The sequence below is a fragment of the Tenrec ecaudatus genome, chromosome 1 (assembly GCF_050624435.1).
Source record: "Tenrec ecaudatus isolate mTenEca1 chromosome 1, mTenEca1.hap1, whole genome shotgun sequence".
Classification (NCBI taxonomy): domain Eukaryota; kingdom Metazoa; phylum Chordata; class Mammalia; order Afrosoricida; family Tenrecidae; genus Tenrec; species Tenrec ecaudatus.
This window is the reverse complement of record NC_134530.1, coordinates 47,129,563-47,154,542: the sequence shown is the minus strand read 5'-3', so window position 1 is coordinate 47,154,542 and position 24,980 is coordinate 47,129,563. Positions and strand designations below refer to the sequence as shown.

At 47.7% G+C, this 24,980-nt stretch overlaps 1 protein-coding gene across 1 annotated transcript; it reads left to right on the top strand.

Moving 5' to 3' along the window:
* Window positions 1–6,743: 6,743 nt before the first annotated feature.
* FUCA1 (alpha-L-fucosidase 1) lies at window positions 6,744–23,025 on the top strand. Its single transcript, XM_075552425.1, has 8 exons — window positions 6,744–7,156; window positions 11,310–11,444; window positions 13,607–13,744; window positions 16,806–16,911; window positions 19,873–20,073; window positions 21,123–21,313; window positions 22,215–22,314; window positions 22,533–23,025. The coding sequence occupies exons 1-8, from the start codon at window positions 6,759–6,761 to the stop codon at window positions 22,671–22,673; spliced, it is 1,410 nt and encodes a 469-aa protein (XP_075408540.1). The 5' UTR covers window positions 6,744–6,758; the 3' UTR covers window positions 22,674–23,025.
* Window positions 23,026–24,980: the final 1,955 nt, after the last annotated feature.

The following is a 24,980-nucleotide window of genomic DNA, read 5'->3' as shown; positions in this document are numbered from 1 at the left end:
TGACAATTCTCTCCTTGTTTTAACAGCCCGAGTCAGACGTGAGCACAAAGGTGCACCTGACCCAGTCATGGGATCTTCTCATGTGCATGTGAAATCCGGCAGTGGGTACAGGGGATGGAGAAGAATCGACCCTTGTGAATGACGGTGTGGGCAAAGAGCGTTGAGTATTCCCTGGACTGCCAGAACAAACAAATCTGTCTTGGAAGAAGCAGAGCCAGATGTCTTAGAACCAAGGACAGCAAGGCTTTATTTTCTGTACTGGAGATCTGCTGTCATGATTTCCTGGAAGGGGAGATCGCGTTTGGTAGAGAAGCGGCAGAAAAGAAGCTCAGGCGATGGACTGGCACAGTGGCCACGGCGGGCTGATTCATCTGTTTTAAAGGAAAATGATTTGCCTACATTCAAGACATCTTGTTATTAGAACAAGGGCCCTCCCTGGCACCCGGCTAATTCCCGCCCATAGTTACTGTGACCCCATAAGTCCCAACAGAATACAGAGGAGGCTGGTACTGCTTGGAACACAGAAGCTTCTGTCTTCTAAAAGCCTCGTGAAGTCCTTGCTTTGTGGAGCCAATGGAAGCAAACAGTGTCCCAAACAGAAGGTATCAACAAAGATTTCATAAGCCCTCAAATTCGTCCCAGTCTCTTCTCAATCTGGTCCTATTGGGAGAAGGGGGAAAGTCTCTTTCTGTATGCTAATCACTGGACTAGCATCCCACGGTCCATCGCTCCATCTCAGATGCGGTAAGACTATCACCCTGTGCTTTTGAAGATCCACATGTGGGGTATCCACATCTAACAAATCAGAGAGACACTGGACTCCTACCAACGGGCTTAAAGCAGCGAGATAAATTGTTGGTTTGTGGGGTGGGTGAGTGCCAAGGGCTGGGAGAGGAGGGCGGGCTAAGGAATTCCAATGTAAGCATCTGGGTCACAGAGAGAATGCAAAGAAAGATATTGAGTAATCACGTGTTCATTGTGAACGTTCTCACTATTCATCCACCCATCCATCCCTCTCACAAAGTGCTCCGTGTTCTCCACTAGGGCCTTGATGTCTACTTATAAAGGACACGGACTCGGCCCCTGCCCAATGGTGCAATAGGGCAGTGACAGAAATCAGCAGGGACATGGCATAGGGATTAGGTAGGGCATGGAACTTAAAGTGGGGAAGATCTACTATGTACTCCAGTCATAAATGATAACTGGCCTCTCTTTTTATCCTTTATTGTGTGCTAACGTCCCTATGTGGTGCAAACAGCTGCACATTCCGGCGGTTAACCTTGGGGTTAGAGATTCAAGCCCAGCCAGAAGTGCATCAGCAGGAAGGATTGGTGATGACGTTCCAAGAGAAAATGATGACAATAGCCCCTGAAAACACAATAGAGCAAATCTTAAAGCAAAAGATATCCTGAATTATTCTTACAGACAAATAATAGTTCAGCTAAACCAATTTTAAAAAAGTCTGCCTTGAGTACAGAATCAAAGTGACAATAATGACTGGAAAGATTAACTAGGAGCCTTAGAGGAAACTGAGTTGTACGTGTTAACATGGTGGAATTGGGGTATGTTTCGCTGCGGATGCTATCAACATTTTGTTTCTGTTTTGTTTTCTTTAATGAAGAGAAAAGAAAACCCAACAGAGCAAAGTCTTACTCGTGACATGCGTGGCATCGACATGAGCTGAATCAGCTCGATGGCAAGTGGGCTTCACAATAGCTTGGGATTTAGGATGGTGACACAGACATGAAGTCATTATCAGGAACACTGAGATTTTGTAAAAGCTACTGTGGCTTCTGCATATTTGATTTTTTTTTAAATGCACAGACAAACAGACGCCTAGAGTGGGAGCCAGCCCACATCAGATGGGTCCTGGGGGACAGTTGTGTAATTGAAGGGAAGAAATTAAGAGGCAGACAAAAGTTTCGGGGTGCTAATTTCCTCCATGATACCAGCAATCGGGTCCAAGTAGGAGAGTGAATGTACTCTCAACAACTTACATAGTCCTGGGGCATCCCTCTACCCTTCCTTCCACAGACACCTAACTACGTAACCAGTGGACAGTATCTTAACTCTAGAGGTCTCTGAGTTCAATGGGACGTCACCTAGCACCAGTGCTGAGGCAGGTAAGGGGCGTGACTGTCCCCTGCGCAGGGGGAGCAATTGCACCATGTCTGCTCCTAGAGGTACAGCTGCCGGCCAGGTAGCAGTCAACCCTGTGCTTGGCAGAGGTAACTTTAAGGTAGGTAGCACTGTTATGGGAGGATATTGTAGGGATGATTTTTAATTACGAGAATGTGACTGGGACTCACCTCTAACTCACAAGTGTGAAGGTCTCCCTCCACCCAGAATCCAGGCCTTCCAGGCTTCTTTACTCATGAGAATAAAGAATTTGTCCCATATACTCTCTCCCCAATCCTGTTTCCCACATCGAAGCTGACATGGTTTTTCAACTTAAGAGATGTGTACACATCTTGACCATCTTCTCAGAAGCCTATTGGGACAGAAGCTTACATGTCAACCATGCTGAGTCTCATCATCTGAAATCAATTACCTAATGAGGAAGGTCTTGGGATCTGGAAACTGCGAGAAGCAAAATCATTTGTTCAAGATCATCCTGTGAAAGAGTTCCCAAACCAGACCTGTGTGACCAAAGCCTGCCCTGGGAGTCAGTAAACCTGCAGGCTGGTGTAGTCAGCTCTGTCTGATTATTGTGTCGTGTGAAATTGATAATGGCTCTTAATAACATCAGGTGACTGCACTCTGGTCTGCATCAGTGTCTGCTATTTTATGTCCCCAAGGGCAAAGTATGCTCCATGATCATAACCTGTATCACAGACTGTGTTGTGGCAGGTCAGCTTCCCTAGGAAGTGAGTTCTGTGCTTATTTAGGTCTCTAGTACTCAGCAATGACCTGGCAGAGAATCCTAAGGGATTCTGGTCAATATCCTGGAACTGAACTCTTTCTGAAAAGCTCATTGTGGCTTGTGTTTTGGGAAATTAAATTTTACTTTAACTCTTGTGAATCAAAGAAGTGCTATCATATTTGTATGCTGTGATTCTTTAAACTTTTAGCATACCTTTCTTTAGTCCTTGGTGGGCCTTCATTTATTTTAATATGAAAGATATCCAAGTGCTTGGCACATTGGTGTTCAATGTTTGTGAGGAAAATTAGACTTTCAAAAACCGTTAACTCAAATGCTGTCATTTCCATATTTTCTACCTCTTTCTTTCTGCGTTTGATGTTCAGTATGTTTGTGAGGAAAATTAGACTTTCAAAAATCATTAAATCAAATGCTGTCATTTCCACATTTTCTCCCTCTTTCCTTCTGCGTTTACAGTCTATTTCTGCTCTAAGTGGAAAGAAGAATTTATGGAGGATGAGGAGGAAAGCAATGTGAGTGAAAAAGGGACCCTAAATATCAATGATAATTGCCCTTATTTTTAATTTTTTAACAATTGTATTGGCACTTCATCCACATCATACAATTCAATAATTCAATCAGATCAAGAAAAATTGTACAATCATCACCACAATCAATTCTAGAACATTTTTTTCTTCCTTATACTCATTGGTATTCATGTACTTTTTTAATTGTGGCAAAAATATACACAACAAAACATTCTCCAATTCAACTTCTACACGTGTATAATTCAGTGCCTTTAATTATACCCTTCGTGTTGTACAACTATTGATATCCTTTACCAGATTATTCTGCCACAATTCACATAAACTCAATGCCCCTCATGGTGGCCGTCGGTCAAGGATTGCCCTAAGTACTCACTCACCCACGGAAACAGGCACAGACTTGCTCAAAGATAACCAGTGAGACGGTATCCAGTTCCGGGGAGGGGTATGGGGCCGTTGCTTTCCTAACTTCCAGCTCTGGCACTGTGTCTCGTTTCATCTTCCTCAAAGCATGTTTGCCGCCTCAGAATAATTGCTGACTCACTGTTAGGTGCCAACGAGTCGATTCTGACCCACAGCGACCCTCTGCTCCACAGAATCAAACATGCCCGGTCCTGTGCCACCCTCCTCCTTGTTCCGGTGCTGGAGCCCATTGCTGCAGCCACTGCGTCAATCGCCGCCTTGTGGGCCTTCCTCTGTCTCTGCCCTTAGACTGTAGCAAGCATGATGTCCTTCTCCAGCGGCTGGTCTCTCCTGACAACTTATCCCAAGTCTGTAAGATGAAGTCTGATCATTGTTGCCGCCAAGGCGCACTTAGCCACACTTCTTCCAAGACAGATTGGTTTGGCATCTAATAGTCCACGATACTTTCAATATCCTTCTCCGGCACCGCAATTCAAATGCATCAAATCTTCTTTGTTCTTCCTTATTCAATGTTCGACTTTCACATGCATATGAGGTTTGAAAATAACAGGAGTTAGGTCAGGCACACTTAAGCCTTCAAAGCTCGTAACAGCTTTACTTTTCAACCCTCTAAAGAGGTCTTGTGCAGCAGATTTCCCCCCAATGCAACATTTGATCTCTTGACTGCTGCTTCCATAAGCATTGGCTAAGGATCCAAGCAAGACCATATGATTGACAACGTCAATCTTTTCTCCATTTATCATGCTGTTACCTATTGATCCAGCTGTGAGGATTGTGGTCTTCTTTACATGGAGCTGTAAGCCACACTGAAGGCGGCAATCCTTGATCTTCATCAGCAAGTATTTCAAATCCTCTTCACTTTGAGCAAGCAAGGTTGTGTCATCTGCATATTGCATATGCTTACTCGAATCACTAGAAAATGGGTCTAGGTTTATTTTCTGCACAGTATTTCAACATAATCTGAAAGAGGAAGAAACACTGAGTCGAAATTCAAAAGATAAAACAACTGTTAACGCAGAAACTAGTAGTGTGTTTCCTAATCAGTCCGAGTTGAGGAGGCTCTTGGCTCTGTTCACTGGGCTCTAAGCCTCTTTGGGAAGCAAGAGAAGCAGTGTGGACAGAGCCATAGCTTCTACAACCAAGGGTCTAAGTTCTGATCCCACTTCTGACCCAAACAAGCTGTGTGGTTGTAGACAAGGTCCTTTCCTCTCTCTGTGCCTGTTTCCTCCTCTGGAAAATGGGAGAACTAGGGACAGGAGTGGCTCTGAGGATCTCCAAAGTCCCTTCCAATTCTGACACACTGCATTTCTCTGACCAACATGTAGGACTGATTGTGCTGCATGAAACACACCACTGACTTCCACACTTCCCGCATTTGATAGGCCGCCACCTAGATGAGCATGCCTAGCCTGGCAGAATTCAGGAAGAATGGAGACCTCTGATACAGACAATGTATCAGACACTGACACTCCATGGCCAGAACTCTTGTGTCAATCAGACATTACTTTGTCTCAGAATACTGAAAGAAAGCTCAATAAATTTTGGGCAGGCAATGGTCACGCTCACTCTTCCTCTTTCAGTGCCCACATTTCTCCTTCATCTCCTAGTGACCTTGGGGAGAGAGGAGACCTGGTCCCAGTTCCTAAGGCTGTAATCTTTACGGATGTCGAATACCACATCTTTGTCCCATGGAACAGCTGGTGGGTTCTAACTGCCAACTTTTCAGTTAGCAGCTAATGGCTTAACCACCACTGTACCACAGGCTTTCTCTCATCAGGAGCCCTGCTAGTGGTGTGGGATAATGGTTGGGCTGCCAACCTCAAGGTCAGAAGTTCAAACCCCATGAACTGCTTTGAGGGAGAAATGTGAGGCTGTATGCTCCTGTCAAGACTTATAATCTTGGAAACCCACTATCGGGACTCCATGAATCGCCTCAATGACTGAGTTTAGCCACCTCACGTTTTCTCTCTCCCATCATCTATCTGAAGACTTATTTCAGCCAGGCTGTCACAATGCCCTTCCATCAGATACCCTTGCCTCCAGGCTTGGCCCCTCCATACGACACCCGCAAAGCCCCCTAAGGCTCCCAGCTGGCCCCTAAATAAAACCCGAGATCTGATTTCAGCCTGCCACGGGAAGACAGCTGCAGAAAATGGACTGCTCCCTGGTTTAATCTTTTAAAGGTTTTCATTCCTCCTTTCATTGTAAAGTTTTCTTTCGCCCACAACTCCTCACCCATGCCGTCGTAATTTCCAGTCGCCTATATATCTGCAAGTGAAGGTTGAACATGCAATAGGAAGACTGAGGAAGAACCGATGCGTTTGCATGATGGTGCTGGGGAGGACTGCCAGAAAGAACACACAAGGCTGTCTGGGAAGAAGTACCGCCAGAATGCTCCTTAGACGCATGGATGGCCAGACTTTGGTGTGCTTTGGACATGTGATCGGGAGAGACCGGTCCCTAGAAACCATAGAGAGCGCAGGAACGGACAGTGCTTCTGTCGTGTGTGGTTACGCTCGCTGTGAGTCTGAACCCGCTTGACAGCACTGTGGTTAGGGGTTCTGCTAACCTCGGGGTCAGCGGTTTGCAGCCACCGCCCGCTCCGCGGGAGGAGGAGGAAACGTTCTCCTCCCGCAGAGTCCCAGTCTTGGAACTCACAGGGGTAGTTCCACGGCGACCCTGGCCTATAGGGTGACGGCGGGGAGGACAAACATCTCCGAGGTCCGGCTCCGAACGCCGCCGCGCGAACGCCAGCGGCCGCCGCAGGGCCGCCGACCCAGCGCGGAGGAGGCGCGGTCGCCGCAGCGTCGGGTGGACCCGCCCCTTTCTTCCTTCCGACCAATTGTTAGCTAACCTGGCGCGCCCCGCCTCCCGCACCTGCGCACTAGCCGGGCCGGCAGCGGCGCGCCGCCGGGCGGCGCACTCCCGAGATGCGCCCCGGAGCGGCTGCGGCGCCGCGGCCGCTGCTGCTGCTCCTGCTGCTGCTGCTGCTGGGAGCCGCCGAGGCGCGGTCCGGAGCCCGGAAGGGCTATGGCGCGGCTGCTCGCTACACCCCGGACTGGGAGAGCCTGGACGCCCGGCCGCTGCCGGAGTGGTACGACAACGCCAAGTTCGGCGTGTTCGTGCACTGGGGCGTCTTCTCGGTGCCGGCCTGGGGCAGCGAGTGGTTCTGGTGGCACTGGAAGGGCCAGAAGACGGCCGCCTACGAGCGCTTCATGAAGGACAACTACCCGCCCGGCTTCTCCTACGCCGACTTCGCGCCGGAGTTCACCGCCCGCTTCTTCCAGCCGGACGACTGGGCCGACCTCTTCCAAGCGGCGGGGGCCAGGTGAGGCTCGCGGGACGGCGGCGGCGGCAGGTGGGGCTCAGGGGACCGGTACTCGGAGCGGAGGGCGGCGAGGCCCCGCGCGTGCCCGAGGGCCTTCGAGACCGCCTGGAGCGGCCCGGGGCCGGGGGCGGCCGCCGACCGGGTGGGCTGCAAACCGCACCCCCCGCAGCCGCTCGGCGGGAGAAAGGCGTGGCCGGCTGCCCCACTCGGATTCCACTGTCCGTGGGTCGGGTTCGCACTGGACGCGGGGGCTTGGATTTCAGGCCCGTGTCGAGGCCCGGGCCTGCGCCCGGCCTCCTGATGAATCGGGAAGCTGACGCGGCTTCTTGAGGAACAGAGGTTCCGCAGCCCCGGGAAGCCCTCGGGATCGAGCTTGCACAACCAGAGCCGGGTGATAGCTAGGGCCCCTCCCTCTCCGGCTGGCGGGACGGCAGGGCTCGCGTGGGTTCCGGCCTTCCTCACCCGGGAGCCGAGCTCGGGCAGGTGGCTTCAGCGTTGGAAATAGGAAGGAACCGTCTGGCCTCCTCTCCGCCCCAGAAAACACGCGGGAAAGCGAGAGGGGCGGGAACAGTCCCGTCGCATCCCCGCTTCTACGGTTACGCTACGGTAACGGATGGCATTGCAGGTGGTTGGCTGCAAATGAACAGAGGCTGGTAGGAAAGGCTTGAAGGACTTTAAAGGCGTTGTATTAATGGGTTGTTAAGCTGGGGAGCAGTTACCCTGCTTCAGGGAGCACTCCGCTACTAACGGATAGGTCAGTGGTGCCTTGAAGGAGGGAGAAAAGATTCAGTCTTATGCTCCCTTAAAGTTTGCCGCCTCGGAAACCCTGCCGGGCAGTTCTACTGTCCTGCAGTCGCTGAATGGACTTGATGATCCACAGTAATAACGACTAAGTTTCCAGAAGGTTCGTTTGGCAGCTGGGAGGGAAATGGGCTGTAGAAGAATAGGAAGGGAGGGAAAGAGGGTTCCCCGGCTTTGGGCTTAAAGCACCCTCCCATCCATGCTCTGGCCCCTCAGTCATCTTCAGAGTCCCAGTGAAGGTATGTATCTCTTAATTTAAGAGCAATGACTCGTGGTATTTAGTGTTTTCCCTGAATGTTTGGGAGTATAAGACTGAACCAACACAGAGGAAGTGTCCTCTGTCTTGTCTTTGTTCATTGCAGCTGAGTCAGCTCCAATTCAGCGCAACCCCTGGTGTGCAGGGAGAACTTCTCCATGGGGTTTTCAAGACTGGCCTTTGAGGAGGAGATTGACCTTTATTCAAGGGTTCCTCTGGACGGCTCAGACTGCTAACCCTTTGCCTCGTCCATGAGCCTTTCACTGTTTGCACCACTTCTCTGCCTTCCAGAAACTTTAGAAGCACACACACAAACAAAACCTGTGCTGTCAACATGATTCCCACTCTTGATGTCAACATGATTCCCACTCTTGATGTTCTTGAGGGTTTAAGAGAAATGTTCCATAGGGCTGTAATCTTGACAGAAAGAGATTGCTAGGCCTTTTCCCCATGGTACCACTGGGTTTATCTGAACCACCAGCCATTAGGTCAGTAATGGAGTGCAAGCTTCTTGAGCCACCCTGGGACCAACTTCTAGGGGTCTGCTACCCCATCCATGCATTGCCACTACACCTGCCCGAGAGTGCATCTCCGACTGCACCTCTGTGGAACACTTGGTGAGTTTGAACTGGCAGCCTTATTGTTAGCAGCCTAGCACATAATCTATTACAGCACCTTAGAAATCCTATAGTTTATAAAGCAGAAAAATGAAGAGCTGGGAGACATCCTCTGTCCAGATCCCATATATCCCGGACACAGTAACTGACCCAGAAAGAGATTGGGACCTAATGTTCCAGACTCCAAATCTCATGACACTTAAGTAAACCTAATTTCCACTACAAATTATGCAGGAGGATTGCTGTGATCAGAGGGAATGGTCCTTTGCTTGTTTCTGTAAGGCCCGTGAAGTAAGGGCTTTACATTTTTAAAGGGGTGTGTGTGTGTGTGTGTGTGTGTGTGTGTGTGTGTGTGTGTGTGTGTGTGTTTGGGAGGTACCCAAAAAACTCGAAAAAAGTTCCTCTGGGCAGAACTTTAGTAGTACACACACACCCAGGCGGCCATGAGACAACTTGCTCTTTCTCTGAGTTAGTGTACCTAGTGGTGTCCCCTGGGAAGGTTCTCTTTGGTCACAGTGAATTTTTTCATAAAGCAGTTTCACTCGAACCTCATTTTTTGTGATGGCCAATTTAAGAGAACAGTGTGCAGCTCTGAAATTTTGTTTTCTGCTCGGGAAAGTGCTGCAGAAACTGTTGTGATGTTGAACACAGCTTACAAGTACAATGCTATGCAGTGACTCAAGTGTATCAGTTTTTTTATTTTAAAAAAGGTGAAAAAACAAATCTCATTGTGGACATCCATCAACTTCCTGAACAGATGAAAATGTCAACAAAATTCACGCACTTGTATTCGAAGACCAATGACAGATCATTGACGAGATGGGGAAATTACTTGGACTATCTTGGAGCTCAGTTCGGTGAATTTTACCAGATTTGGGAACGAGAAGGGTTGCAGCGAAATTTGTGCCTTGGACTCTGACTGACCAGGGAAAAGGGCATTGAGTGGAAACTTGCCGTGCTCTTAAAGAACAGCTCCGAAGTGACCCAGACTTCTTCCCAAGGTCATTAATGGTGGCGAGACTTGGTACTAGTCTTATGACCGGAATGCAAACATCAGTCAAGCCAGTGGAAGACGCTGTCATCACCTCGCCCAGAAAAAGCTTATCAAGTGTAATCAAAGATCAAGACAATGCTCACTTGTTTTTTTGATATGAGGGAGATAATTTAATTTGGAGTTCATTCCATCAGGTTAGACTATTAATCAAGCTTTCTATTTAGGGGATTCTGAAAAGTTGTTTAACAATGTGTGACCAAAAAAGGCCTTGTGGCACTGATTTTTGTGAGTGGTTTTGCCACCACGGCAAGGTACCCGCTCATACAGTCATCTTGGTGCTTGCCTTTCTTACCCACCCCTTACTCACTTGACCTCGCTCCATGTGACTTCTTTTTGTTTCCAGGAATGATGGGGGACATGAAAGGATAGTGATTTAAAGACATAGAAGAGGTGAAGGAAAAAACAAGGGAGGTGCTATCAGCCAGCCAAACAGATGGCGTTTGAAAAATGTTTCCAGGAGCCCTGGTGGCACAGTGGTTAAACACTGGGTTGCCAACTAGAAAAATGTTTCCAAGAATGGAATTGCAGATTTGACAAATGTATTAAGTGTAGTAGAAAGTACTTTGAAGGTGATATGGTTGTTTTATACCAAAAAATTAAATACATAGCTCTAGGGGGGAAAATTCGGGTTTGGGGTTGTCCCCTTGTATACGTGTTTGTGTGTGTGCATGCCACACAGACAGATGTTGCCTCCAGTCCAAGCCACTGCTATGGAGTTGAGTCCAGCTAATGGCATCCCTGCAGGCCTGAGGGAACTGCCCTCCAGGGTTCCTGAGATTAAAACTTTACAGAAGGAGACTGCCACCTCTTTCTCCCCTGCAGTGACTGCTGGGTTCAATTCACTGCCCTTTCAGTTAATTCGCAGCCAAGCACTTTAAGTTTGCCCACTTTAGTTCTGAGATGCCTTGAGTGTGTGAAGATGGTGTGAGGATTTACAATAAAAGCTGTTGGTCAGACCACATCAACCACATGCTAGTTTTAATCATCTTTTCTCCCCAGCCCTTTTTATCCATTGCCACCTCTGTGAGAGGCAGTTCACGTAGGCTCGACAAAACAGCTTCATTGTCAGCAGGCACTATTGCCAATAGAGGGCTCTTTCTACTAAGGGCAAGTTGTGAAGAAAGCTAATCGTGTATCCTCAGAAGGGTTGGAGAATCTGCGAGCTTAGTTTCCCTTCTCCCCCCACCCCCTGGCTAGCCCCTGGAGTGGAGGGCACAGTGCTGTGGCTTCTTGCTTCCACCTATGAAGGCCAGGGCACTCGGGACTGCAGTAACTTCCTGGGTATCGCTAATGAAGTCACTCATAGGAGTGTATTTCCTGTAGCCAAGTCCTCCCACCGTGTGAGAAATTTCAGACATGCTAGGCAGAAACTTGCTCCTGGCTCCTCCTGGCACTGTCCCACTCACGTCGTTTTCATGTCCACAGGTATGTGGTCCTGACCACAAAGCACCACGAAGGCTTCACAAACTGGCCGAGCTCGGTGTCTTGGAACTGGAACTCGCAGGACGTGGGGCCCCATCGTGACTTGGTCGGGGAGCTAGGAACTGCTCTCCGGAAGAGGTGTGTTTGGAGGGTGGTTACTCCATCATCTCTGTTAATCTAGCCACCCAGTGCCCCATACCTTCTCTGGTGTATTTTCTAAGTTTCCGTTTAACAAATAATTGAGGTCACCTGAAGGGCGTCTTGCCCTTTGAATTAGCAGTGTCTGGAGCACAGTAGTTGTCACATGGTCAAGGGGACACAGCTCTTGGTCGTGTCTGGTTAGATCAGCGGTTCTCAACCTGTGGGTTGCAACCCCCTTGGAGAGTCGAACGACCCTGTCACAGGGGTCACCCGATTCATCGTAGTAGCAAAATGACAGTGATGAAGTCGCAGCAAAAATAATGTGATGGTGGGGGGGTCACCACCACATGAGGAACTGTATGAAAGGGTGGCGGCGTGAGGAAGGTGGAGAACCCCTGGGTTAGATGAAGCCTGCGCAGTACAGACAGACCGTGGAGCTCCACGTGCAGTTCGCAGAGGAGGCCCTCTACGAACCTTCCTGGCCAGGGCCTTTCTCATCCCGGGTCCTGGTGGCCAATGGAGGCCTTAGCAGACAGTACAGAGCTGTGCAGGCATCCAGGAAGACATGGTAGATCAAGTCTGTCAGCACTGCTCTCCAGTCTGTTCCAAGTTCAAATGGGAGACCCAAAAAGGTGGCTACAGCAGCAGAAAGGGAGGGAGGGAGGCCCACAGCTAAGGGTCTAACGAATGAGTCCTAATAGTTGCCATTTTATATGAAGTAACTTCCCAAAATCAAAGAGCTAGAAAGAATCAGAGCTGGACTATTCCAGCTGTCGCCTCCATTCCGGGTGTTTGCCTTCCTGGAGGAGAAGTGGGACCGCTCTGTGGAGACTGGCAGACCAGCTGTCTCTCGGTCTAAATAAAGTGTGTGTCTGGGACACAGGTAGTAGCTTCAGCCTTGTGTCTGGCGGCTTTGCAGTGTCAGAGTGCAGTGACGGTGATAAAGACCCAGTGGCCTGCAGATACTGGGTGACCATTGGAGAGACCCTGCGGATTCGTGTCACTCTCCAACATTCCGTGTCCCCCGTGCACACTTGAGGGAGGCCTTGCGCAGCAGGTGTGTCCAGTGTGGTCTGTTGGGGTTTAATTTCTGGACTGCCGCTTCCGTGAGCCTTGATTGTGGACCCAAGGAAAATGAAATCCTTGATCGCCTCGTCTTGTCTCCACGGATCGTGACTCTGTCTGCTGGCCTAGTTGTGTGATTTGGCTTTTCCTTAATGGGGCTGGAATCCACACTGCAGGCTGTCGTCGTTAGTGTTTATTGGTGTGTGCTTCAAGCTCTTGCTTTCAGCCAGCACCGCAGTGTCATCTGCATATTGAAGCTTTCCTCCCAATGACAGCTGCTTGGATTATTTGTTCAGCAGGCAGAGTGCAAAAATTGGTAAAGGATAAAGTCCTGATGCACACCTTTCCTAATTTTAAATTACACAATTCCTTTGTTCTGTTTAAATGACTGCCTCTTGGTCCACGTGCAGGTTCTGCATGAGCACAATGAAGTGTTCTGGAATTTTCATTCTTTGCAATACTACCCATAGTTTGTTCTGGTCCAAACAGGCATTGCTTTGCACAGTCAGTAAAATACAAGTAAACATCTTTCTGGTATTCTCCGCTTTCAGCCAAGGTCTAGCTGACATCGCTATGATATTGAACTTCATGAAGGTCCCTGTCTAGGTACTGTTATTACCATTTTTAATGATCTTCAGCAAAATTTTACTTGCCTATGATCCTAATGATGTTGATGTTGTTTAGTGTTGTTGAATTGGTTCCGACCCAAAGCTATGCTAAGTACAACAGAGCAAGAGAATAAGATTTTGGATATCCTTTATGCTTTTCTCTGTTTGCCTAGTTCCCTACCATATGTGCTACTTTTCATTTTAAATAATTGACAGGAAAAGGTTTTGAAAGTAGTACTCTGTCAGTTGACATCTTGGTGTTGAAATATTCATGTATAAAGAATAGCTGTATATTTTATCAAGAACACAGTGAGTGAGCAGTCTTTTTCCTGTGAATGAGCTAAGATGATTTGAGAGAATGATTTTGATCCCACCCTCTCCATGCCCTTAGATGAGTTTCAGTGAAGTGTGAAAATGCTGGAACTTAGACAAATTAATTGCTTTCCTTTGCTTCGTGTCATTTGCTGTTCTCTTTTTCTGTTTTAGGAACATCCACTACGGACTGTATCATTCGCTCTTAGAATGGTTTCATCCACTCTACCTATTTGATAAGAGCAACGGCTTCAAGACACAGTATTTTGTGAGTTCAAAAACCATGCCAGAGCTGTATGATCTCGTTATGAGGTAAGAAGCACACATTTTTGGCATATGACTTTTATCAATGCAATCAAGAGCGTCCAAAGGAGGAGTACTGTTAGATAGAGAGGTAGAGAAAACACATTAAAAATATCTGGACATCAAAATAAAAGTGGTGATTTCTCTTAAGGCAAAATACAGGTTGGTTCCCCACTATTTTGTGAAGCACAGCAGAGGTTAAGCATCGGCAGATTTACCTTTGGTTCCAGCTCCACTTACTCATGAGCACTGCCACTGACACCAAACTGTTCTCTGAGCCTCAAGTTGTCGCTCTCAATGGAAGTAACTTCAGTGTCTTCAGAGCTCTACTGTGGGAAAGAAACACGTGGGCTCAGGTGCTTCTATAGATCCGCTGAAGTAGAAGCTGGAGGTACTTGACTTCAAGAGTGCGTCTAGGGGACTATCCCAATCCTAGTCCTAGAGTTTTACTAAAAGTCCCACTGTTCTCATTGGGATTACGTGTTAGAGGAAACCAGTGTAAATATCCTGATGACAACTCTGTTTTCAAAAGGGGCATACAGAAACTGCATTTGTCATCACGCCAATTCCAAGGTGCAGGGCAGAGGAGAACTCCCCATAGGCTCCCAGGGTTGGGCATCTCTGTAGACTGCGCATCGTCTCCCAGGAACAGCTGGTGGGTGCAAGTTGCTGATCTCTCGGGCAGCAGCCAAGCGCTTCAAACACTGCACCACTAGGACTACTTTCTGAAGAAGACACAAAGTGCTATGTTTGCATTGAACCGTGGTTACGATGAGAATGTATCGGAAACTGGGTTGTTGCAGATACAATCAGGTTAAAATTTAGTGCCCTGTCACTTGACCTTCCTTATGATCCTTTTAAATTTGTTCTAGTTTTTAATATTTTCTGCTATCTTTTAATTTTTTTAATTAATCATTCTCGTGAGGGGCCTCTTAACAAATCTTATAACAGTCCATCATTCAGTTGTATTAAACACACTTGTACATATGTTATCATCAACATTTCCCAAACATTTTCTTTTTACTTGAGACCTTGGTATCACCTCTTCTTTTTTCCTCTCCCTCCCCACCTTGTGACTCCTTGATCAGTTATATATTGTTATTTCATGTCTTACACTGTCTGGTGTCTCCCTTCACCCATATTTCTGTTATTCGTCCCCCGGGGGGCCGGCAGGCTATGTGATAGGTTCCCCTTTTCTCCCCCTCCACCCCACGGCCCCACTACCTTCATGATATTGCTACTCCCACTACTGTCCCTGAGGGTCTTAACTGTCCCGAATTCCATGTGTTGAAAGCTCTTATCTGTACCAATGTGTGTACTATAGCTGGATTTGTAAGGTAGAACTGGGTCATGTTAGTGGCGGGGAGGAAGCATTCAGGAAATAGAGAAATGATGTGTGTTTTGTCAGTGCTTCTTTGGGGAGATGTCCAGTTGTCTATAGATGGGCTTTTGGTCTCCACTCCAACTCCCCTCTTTCACATCGATATAATTGTTTTGGATCTTTTGATACCTGATCCCATTGGCACCTGATGATCACACAGTCTGGTGTGCCGCTTCCATGTGAGCTTATTTGCTTCCCTGCAAGATGGCTGCTTGTTCAACCTCAAGCCTTTAAGACCCCAGATGCTATAACTTTTGGTAGCCAGGCACCATCCACTTTCTTGACCACATTTGCTAATGCATCCATTTTGTCTTCAGCGATCATATTGGGAAAGTGAATATCAAAGAGTGACAGGTTGCTAGAACAAAGTGTTCTTGTGTTTAAGGAGGCCTTAAACAGAGGGAGGCCCCAAGTCTGTTTGCTCTCTTAATACTATTCATGTAAATACTGTACATTGACATCTATCCCTTTCATTGTAAATTAATATATACACGCCTATAGTTATACCTCTATAAATAGCTTTTGCCTCCTATCTCTTTCCTCATTTCACCGTCTTCCTTTCCCACTGTCATGCTCACCCTCCATTCATTTCTCAGTAATTCCTCTTGAATGCATTGCACTTGATCAAACACCACCAGGCATTATACCCACTCCTTGCCATCAATTTTAGATCTCTTGTTGTTCCCTGAGTTTGTTGGCTCCTCCTCCCCGTCCCCTCCTCTCCCATGTCCCCCAGAACCTCCAGTCCCATTGTTTTCCTCTTGGAGCTGTTTATCCTGCCATGCAGTGAAAGAGAGGGGAAAACACAATAGTTTCCAGGTCTGTCTGCTGACCCTTACGAGTGTTTTCCAATCGGTTCTGATGAGTGCCAAGCCCTGTCCCTGAGTCAGAAGTCTGTTTCAGGACTCCTTGGGGACTTGGTTACTTTGCTGCCCCGTTGCACTTCCTTTGAGTTTCATCCCGCTGTGCGTGGGGCAGACCAGGGACTCTCTCCACACAGCGTCTCCATGCTGTCCCTGTCAGAGAATATGTGTCTCGTGGTGGGGCCGGGCCTACGGTCCTCTCTGGGCACTGGCTGCTCGACCAGGGATCTGCTCTCGTTCAGTTGAGATTTGGTCAGTTTTATTTTGTTATTCTTGTTAGTTTTCTGTCTGAAATCCAGGATAGGTACATCTTTAGAGACAGTTACTGGATTAATGGTTTCTTAGGGAAACTTAATGGCAAGGGAGCTTGGGAGTAAATGGGGGAGCTGATAACGACGAGACCAAGATTGGAGAAAGCGCTCAAGAACTGAGTGCAGGGGGCTAGTGCAGCTCTTCCTGAAGGGACTGAACTATCCGTTGTAGGATGTGTGAATTATATGCCGGTAAAACTAAATAGTGGTTCTGTTAACAAAGTGGTTTGTTTGTTCTTGTTTGCCTTTCTAGAGCTAAACAATTCTGTATTGCAGAAATCTTATGTTACTTTTAAAATGGAGGAGGAGGAGGAGGTGAAGTTTTGAATGTTTGTTGCAGTGTCAGAGCGTTGTAAATATGAAAGCTGTTTCCTTGGTGTGTATATTTTTACCACAGTAATAAAAGGAAAGAAAAACAACTGCATGAAAAAAGTATTTGTCAGAAAAACAAGTTTCTAAGGCTTGACTATGATGCCACCAGGTGGTAAAGTGTGTTCTAATCCCATGTCTTTCAGGTACAAGCCTGACCTGATTTGGTCGGATGGAGAGTGGGAATGCCCTGATACTTACTGGAACTCCACGAATTTCCTGGCTTGGCTCTACAACGACAGTCCCGTCAAGGTCGGTAGCTATCTGACTTAGTGTTCATTTTCCCGAGGTGATAAAAGACAGTACTGGGGCCGGGACCCGCAGCGACAGCAGGGACCGGACAGCCGCGAGGATGAGCAGTGTGGGCAGCACTGGCAGGCAGGCTGAACAGGTGGCAGTGGCTGCACCATAATCTTCTTCTTGTCCAACTGTGCATTAGGTGACGTTTAGAGAACAGGCTGTAGTTTTTCAGCCATTGATAGGCCTGCGATTCAACTCATCCACCACAGTCCCCTCGATGGAGCATCCCTTACTCCACGTCCTCCCTGTGTTCCCTGTTTCCATTCTTATTCCTGCTGACTTGGTCCTTGGGTCAGTGCTGCCTATAGATCCTAAATGACTCTTATTCCAACCAGCCAAAGAATTCCGTTCCCAACCTGAAGTGGGAGGGCCGAAGACTTGAGAGGTCCCCTTCACTTTAACTCGATTTTGAGAAACGAGTGTAGAGATGAGGGCTCTTCAAAAAGAGTTCTGGAAGTGAAAAGCAGGTTTGGAAAAGCTGTAATTCACCCAAATATCTAAGCATTGCTTTTCTTCTTCCCAAGCACGTAAATTCTTGTGATTGAGATGAACCCGGGGTTTGTCCCCATCCCAGTAGCAGGGCCGTCATGGTTTGTCACATGCTCCTGCTTCATCCTCTCGACACTGAAGGCAGGTATTCTTGTTTTCATTCTGCCAATTAAAAAATGGAGGGTCCTAAAAGCTAAAAGAGAAAAAGTTCAAGGAAAGTTTCTGTTAGCTTTTAATGCTGTTTTTCCACGAGCTTTTTGAAGCCCCCTTGTATTGTTAAATTTAGCTAGTAGGAATAAATAGTATGTAGAAGTTCCAAAGCACCATGTGGAAAATACAGGCAACTGTTGAGCAGGCAAACATAGAAGGGAAAACCATCCAAAACTTAGTATATAAAACACACAACAGGAAGTGATCGACTTAAAGTACGTGACCTCACCTAGTTGGTTTACTATTCGGTGTGGTTTACCTCTCAAATGGAACTTCTTTCCCTTATATTCCAAATTCGTGAAAGAATTTTGTTTATTACTCATGCTCTCCGGGTAAACATCACTATTAGCAGCACATAATAGCTGCCTATTTGTAGCTCAATCCCACCGTCCACTCTGCATGAGAAAGTGAGGCTGTCTGCTCTCATAAAGTGACACAACCTCAGAAACCAGGGGAGGTTGTAGTCTGTCGCTATGGGTCAGTGTCAGTTTGGTGACAGTGAGTTTTGAGTTTATTTACAGTTCGTATTGGCATATTTTCAAAGCATAAATATTCATCTTGACCATAGAAAAAGTGTAAAGGTTTAGAACATGTTCTAAACTTCTTGCAGATTGTAAAGATGAAAATTGAAGTCTAAAATCAATTTGGCCTGAGGTCACTTAGTGGTCTGTACCTTCTGAGAGGCTTACTGGGTAACTACTGCCAAACTCAGACAATGAAGAGGAAGGAAAAAGGGCCAGGGATCCAGGTAAAGAGCTCCAGGGCAGTGGGAGTGCAGCCCTGCAGGCAGAAGGAACAGTGCGCTGTCTGCAGTACCCACCTCCTGCCTTTGCGAGCATGCCGTGCTCTCTGGGTGGACTGCAAAAAAGGAGCCCAGGAAGTGGCTCAGCAATAGGAAAAGAGGGTGGAGGGTGGAAGCAGTGAGAGCTGGAGTCCTCAGCCCAGATCTGCACCTCTGCCTAGCTTCTCTCGGGGCTACTGTGGGCAGCCAAGGTCACACTCTACCATCTGGTCACCTTGTTAGACAAAAGGAACAGATTTCCCCTGAAATGCTCTCCCAATTGAGTACAGCTCAAAGGACACCTGTTCCACATTCCAAGGCAGATAGCAGCTGCCTGCCCTGAGGGCTTCACAGCCTGCAGCCGCTGACCTGAACCAAGCTGCAGGCCACCAAGTTAGAGGTGGCAGCAAACAGAAGTTCATGGTGTGCTTGCTTGGCCACGATGATAGGGAAGTGTGTTCCGCTGCTACCCTGTATTTACCAGCCTGTTATAAAATGTTCTCCTGCATTGAGTATTCCCATTGATAGCTTCCAGAGAGTGAGTTCTCTTAGTTCAGCTAAACATGGGGAAAGGACTACTTGATGGCTGGCTTGTCTTTGTCTACATAAAGAAAACGGGCTGCATGGTGGAGAAGTCCCCTGGGCTGGGCTCAGATACCCGCTCAGGGTCCCAGCTGTGCCCCTGCCTCGGAGGTGTGTCTCAGATGCACCCCCCTCCCGCACCCCCATTGCTTTCTACGAGCATGCAATGTCACGTATTAGCTGGCCTTTCAAACAGCCTCGCTAGTCCTGGTGCCAGGTGCCTCGCTCGAGGATTTCCCGGCCTCGGTGGTACTGTTGACGTCGTCATATGCCATCGAGATGGGGCTGACTCAGAGGTCCTTGTGCAACAACACACAACACGGCCCGGTCCTGGGTACCCTGACAGTTGGCATGTCCTCACTGACATTGGAGGCTGGGCGATTCTTTGTGTGCACGGTCGGGGAACAGTGGCGGGCACTGGAGGGCTGACACAATGTTGAGTAGCATCTTTGGTGCATATCCCTACATGCGAGCCGTGCCCACAGTTGCATCCTCCAACATTGCCAAAGGGTCCAGAAGGGGCAAGACTGCTCCCAGTTAAGAACCACTGCTTACTGAACGCTGGTGGCCTGGTGGTTCAGCAGGAGGAGGATGTGTTAAGCCCACTCTATAGCTCCGTGGAGGAAGACCTGTCATCTGTCCCCCTACAAATGACAGCCGATTCCCTGTGGGCAGTTCTGTGCCACATGGAGTCACTATGAGGCGGGATTGTCTTGACCGCCCCCAGCAGCAGCTCTCTCGGAGAAGTCTTGCCTCTGCTTCCACACAGACTTCGTTGTGTTAAACTGCTCCACCCAAGGAGGCCAGGTGGTCTCACCCCTGACATGAGCCAGTACACCTCCTTCCTTTAGGACCAGGTGATCGTCAATGACCGGTGGGGCCAAAACTGCCCCTGTCACCATGGAGGCTTCTACAACTGCCATGATAAGTACATGCCGGAGACCTTGCCCGATTACAAGTGGGAGATGTGCACCTCCATCGACAAGTCTTCCTGGGGCTATCGGCGCAACATGGTGATGGCAGGCATCGCGAGTGAACAGGAAATCCTTACGGTAGGAACCCTCTGAGTTTGAATGACTCCTCTCAAACCAGCCTTCCAACAGAGAGCAGTGGGACCTCTCTGGCTAGGCCTGCAAGTGGATAGAGCGCTCTAGGCCTCCTGAGCCTACTGGTGTAATCTGTCCTAAGGAAGCAATTCGAATGATCCAAAGAGCTATTAGTATTATCACAACTGTGTACAATAGCCACGCAAGAAAAAGGCTAGAAGGGAACATCAAAAGATAGCGGTGTGCCGCCTGGGGTACTGAATTCCTCTTTGTAAAAATAATTACTGGCTGGCACTTGGAAGCCCTGTGGCACAGAGGCTTTGGCACTGGTCTGTTCACTGAAAGGGCAGTGGTTCGAATCCACCACCATCTTGGAGGGAAAGGATGGAGGCTATGTGCTTCCGTAAAGATGCACAGCCTCAGAACCTAGGGAGCAAGGCTACCCTCTCCTTTGCTCACCGTGAGCCAGAGTGAACTGACAGCTGGGACGGGGGTTATTTGTGTAAGGTAGCGTTCATTTTATGGGGCTTCTTCAAGGTCACAGGATGTATGACATACACAAATCCCACTTTGGGAGCCCAGAAGAGTATCCCTTTCCACAGTGAGTTTTTCCAGCCAACTGCACAGCCTCAGAGTATCCCGAGAGCCGCCAGGGCAGCTGCTGAGCAGCTCTCCCTCTGCGCCCCTCTCCCCCAGATGGTCTCCTCACGGCGGCTTGCTTTTGCAGCATCCCAGAGGCCCTCTTTCCCCCACCTTGCCCAAAGCACCCTGGGAGGTACTCTCGCCTTCAACCCCAAAGGTCATCAAATAGTCGTCACCCCCTTGGAATTCAAGTTAATGAACTTCTGCATTTCCTTAAGCAGCTTTGTCCATTTTCTCCGTGAATCTGTTCTGCTTTTATAATAACAAAAGGCAAAGTGGCTCTTTTTAGAATAAAGGCAAAGGATAGTCACAGAGCAGGGATGTGTGCCCCCCGCATTGTTGCTCCTTTCTCAGTGTTGGTATGCCCTAAGCATTAGGCCAGCTCAGGCTTTCTGTTTCTGCTCTCTCTCCAGGAACTCGTGCAGGCAGTAAGCCTGGGAGGCAATTACCTTCTCAACATTGGGCCCACTAAAGATGGAATCATTGTTCCCATCTTCCAAGAGAGGCTTCTTGCTGTTGGGAAGTGGCTGAGCATCAACGGGGAGGCGATCTATGACACTAAGCCATGGAGAGTACAGTCTGACAAGAACTCCACCTCTGTCTGGTGAGTCCAGGAAGAAGACTAGCCCCTCCTCTGCTGGGACCTCTTTGGGACCACATGTTTCAAGCCAGGCTGAAGTCATCTTCATGGAACTCCACAGCTCTTCTGCCCTAGACTGTGTGCCGCAGTTGAGCCAAGTCTTATTCCACCAGGATGTCATTGACTGATGAGGGAGGCAGTGAGCTTGGTGAGAAAAGCTACAGAGTGTCAATGTACTGAAGAATGTAAGCCACCTTCTAACGTTGGCAGTGGCTAATGTACCACGCCACCCAATCAGCCCTGAGTCACAACGTGGCGCTTCAACTCTCGTTATTTATCTTGGGCCTGAGTTCCTTTAACTTCAAAGTGATACTCAGCCTCACGAGGCTGTTGCGAGCACTAAATGAGATCAAGCTTGTAAAGCGTCAGCTTGTGCCCGGCACATAATACATGGTCAGTCACGGGAAGGCTAGGGTTCTGACAAAAATGTCCTGGTCTTGTATCCGGGGCAGCACATCCATCCCTCTGTTCTGACAGAATTTCCACATAGTGATTTCCATCCTCTCAGAACCACCAAGCTGTCTTCGTTTCCTATCTTCACCCTGTTATATCCTCTACTAATTCACCTGGATTTGGAGATGAAAAGATTTTAATAATCTATTAAATGGCTTATTTGTGAAATAACTCGTTAAAGTGTAAACAATTTTAAGGAAACTTAGTAAGCCTGTTGAGAGAAGAAACGGAGGTGATCCCTAGAAAGCCTTAGAGGCTGCCTCCTTCCTCTTGACCTTAACCCACTTCTTCCAACGAGCAGAGACAGACTCAAAGGGTTGGAATTGGTAGCTAATTGAAAGGGAAATGGGTAAAACCATGTGTGAGAGTAGCAAGCCAGGTATCACTGACAACAGTGTCTCTTTTTCCCCAGGTACACCTCAAAGGGACCAGACGTTTATGCCATTTTTCTGCAGTGGCCAGATGATGGAGTCTTATACCTTGCATCCCCTAAAGCTACCTCAACTACAAAGGTAGGGAGCCCCAGTGTCCCTAAGATGTACTTTTCAAATGGAGCTGACAGCCCTTGGCTGCGTTTCCTTTCCCTGCCCAGTCTCTGCCATGTGTGTGCCCTTGGAGCCTGCTTCCCCTGGCCCAGCGTTGGTTCTCTCACTGGACTTTGTCTACCCCATTCTGTACTCACTGGGTTCCCACTGGACTTTGTCTACCATTCCCGTTTGCTTTCTGGCAGGTAGTGATGCTGGGCCTCAAAGGCGATCTGAAATGGTCCAAGGATCCAGTTCAAGGCCTCTTCATTTCTTTGCTTCAGTTGCCCCTCTCTGCCCTGCCCTTCACGTTTGCTTGGACTCTCAAGCTGACCGGAGTGGAGTAATGGTTGGAGTTCCAGTACCTGCTGATTCCTTCAGGTGAAGAATAAGCCAAAGCACACTGTTGCCGGGGGGAGGACGTGGACTAGGTTTGACAAGCTCAAGTGCCTACTCTTTCTGTAGCATCAGTTGTCACCAACTCTACCCCCCGCCCCCCGCACACTGGGGAGCCTGGAGAGAAGGGAAGATTAAGGATGCTGCTGGCCAGTTCCAGAGCAAAGCAAGAACTGAGAGTCAGCGTGTTGCCAGTGAAACTATGAAGATGATGAATGTGATTCTACCCTGTGCCTTCAAGTCTAATCAAATAAGTAAAATTTATATATCGCATCATTCTATTAAAAAGCATGTCGTAACTTTTCCCAATCTTAGTTTGGGTAGTTTATTGCTTTGTGAGTAGTTGCTGTTTTTTAGTTGGTTGGTCTTTTTGTTTTGTATTTTAAGCCTGCCAATTCTCAGTATAGAGCAAAGTTTGACTTTTTTTTTTAACTTTTTGACTGCCAAGTCAAATTAATAGGGCTTTCTGTTTCTTTTTTTTATTTGATAGATGTATTTTACAATCTTTTCCCAACGCTTAAAGCAGGGGTCCTCAAACTACAGCCTGTGGGGCACATGCAGCCCACCAAGGACATTTATCTAGCCCGCCGAGTATTTTGCCCCGTATTGTTTTTTTACTTCAAAATAAGATATGTACAGTGTGCATAGGAATCTCCTCATCGCTTTTTTTAAAACTATAGTCAGGCCCTCCATCGGGTCTGAGGGACAGTGAACTGGCCCCCTGTTTAAAAAATTTGAGGACCCCTGGCTTAAAGGAGCATGTTTTTATCAAGCACATTTTGAAAATTTATAAATCTCATACTCAATGAACAATGTCATTGATACTAAAAGTGCACAGGGGGCTTCAGAGAGTTTGTGGGAAAGTGGAATTGAAAGACAGTGTAATGAGATTCCCCCATGGGTTTTTTGGAGCCCGCCTGCCTCCTGCCCCCTTAATGAGCCTACAAATAATTAAAGGATGATAACAAAAACTTAGGAGGGGACATGTTTGGCAATTTACAAATCTAAGTAACTCAGTGACGCCTCAAAGGAGAACGTAGAACAGACTTAGAATGGCAACAGAACGTCTGTGCATTGAAATGTGTGGCAGCTAACTCATAAAAAGTCACTTAAGGGAAAATATGCAGCTGTTAGTCCTTACATTACAAAGAAGAAAAGCTACATATCATTAAGACTGAAATTAGGAAAGAGAGCCCTAATCCAAAGATAGGAGTAATACAATTAAAAGCAGTCACAGTGATGATGATTAGAGCCAAGAATTGGTTGAAATTCCTACACAATAGAGCAAAGGCCTCCGTGTCAGGACTGAAAGGGAGGCTTGCTGGAACACAGCCAAGACTGCAGGAGCCTCGGGAGCCCTGGTGGCCTAGTGGGCAGTGCTCTGCGGGGGAAAGCAGGACCGCCCACTTCTATAAAGATGACACGCTGGAGAACCCTCTGAGAACAGGCGGCTGATTTTGCACTAGTAACATGCACAAGAGCGAATACATTCCTGCAACAGGGCATTGAGAGCCACAGGAAATAGAGACCGGAAGTCCTTTCACACAAAACAATCAGCAGTACACAAATTTCGTGGGTGAATGGAGTATTGCAGTTTTAAGAGCTCTTCAAAAACCCAGAAGAGGATACTTTCTCAGCTCCCTTTGTAGTTCTGCACAACTAATAAAAAAAATTTTTTTAAGTAGGGGCAAACCCGCTCATGGACTTAAAATCGAAGCAAACTGAATCCAGGCAGTATTCATTAAAACAAATCATGCCAAAATGGATTATAGTTCAGAAACTCAAGGTCAATCAGAAAATCTATCAATTCATATAAAGAATTCAGATATTCTCAATCTTAGAAAAGTCTTAATAAAGTACAAAATGCATTTATGATAGAAACATGCAGAGTACAACTCAAATTGTTAGGTGGCCAGACGGATGGGGGTTGTCCCTCCCGTGCCTGCACAGGCACCCATAGAGGAGGTTTGGAAGGAATCAGGCGAGCGTCAGACACCTATGAGGAGGACCGTTTAACTGGGCATGCTCCAATACCCCCCCACACCAGGTGGGTGTTACACATGGGTGGCCCAAACTATGCCTGGTAGGCTTAATTCAGCCAATGGGATCAACCAATCTCTTTAACCACACCTAGCCAAAGGTTTGACATTTCCTGGCAGCAGATGTTCACTCCTATCTTTTAACCCTGCTCCTGTGCCCACTCGGCCACTCAGTTCACACAAGATAGGCACGCAGCTCCACGAGGTTGCCCGTGTTCA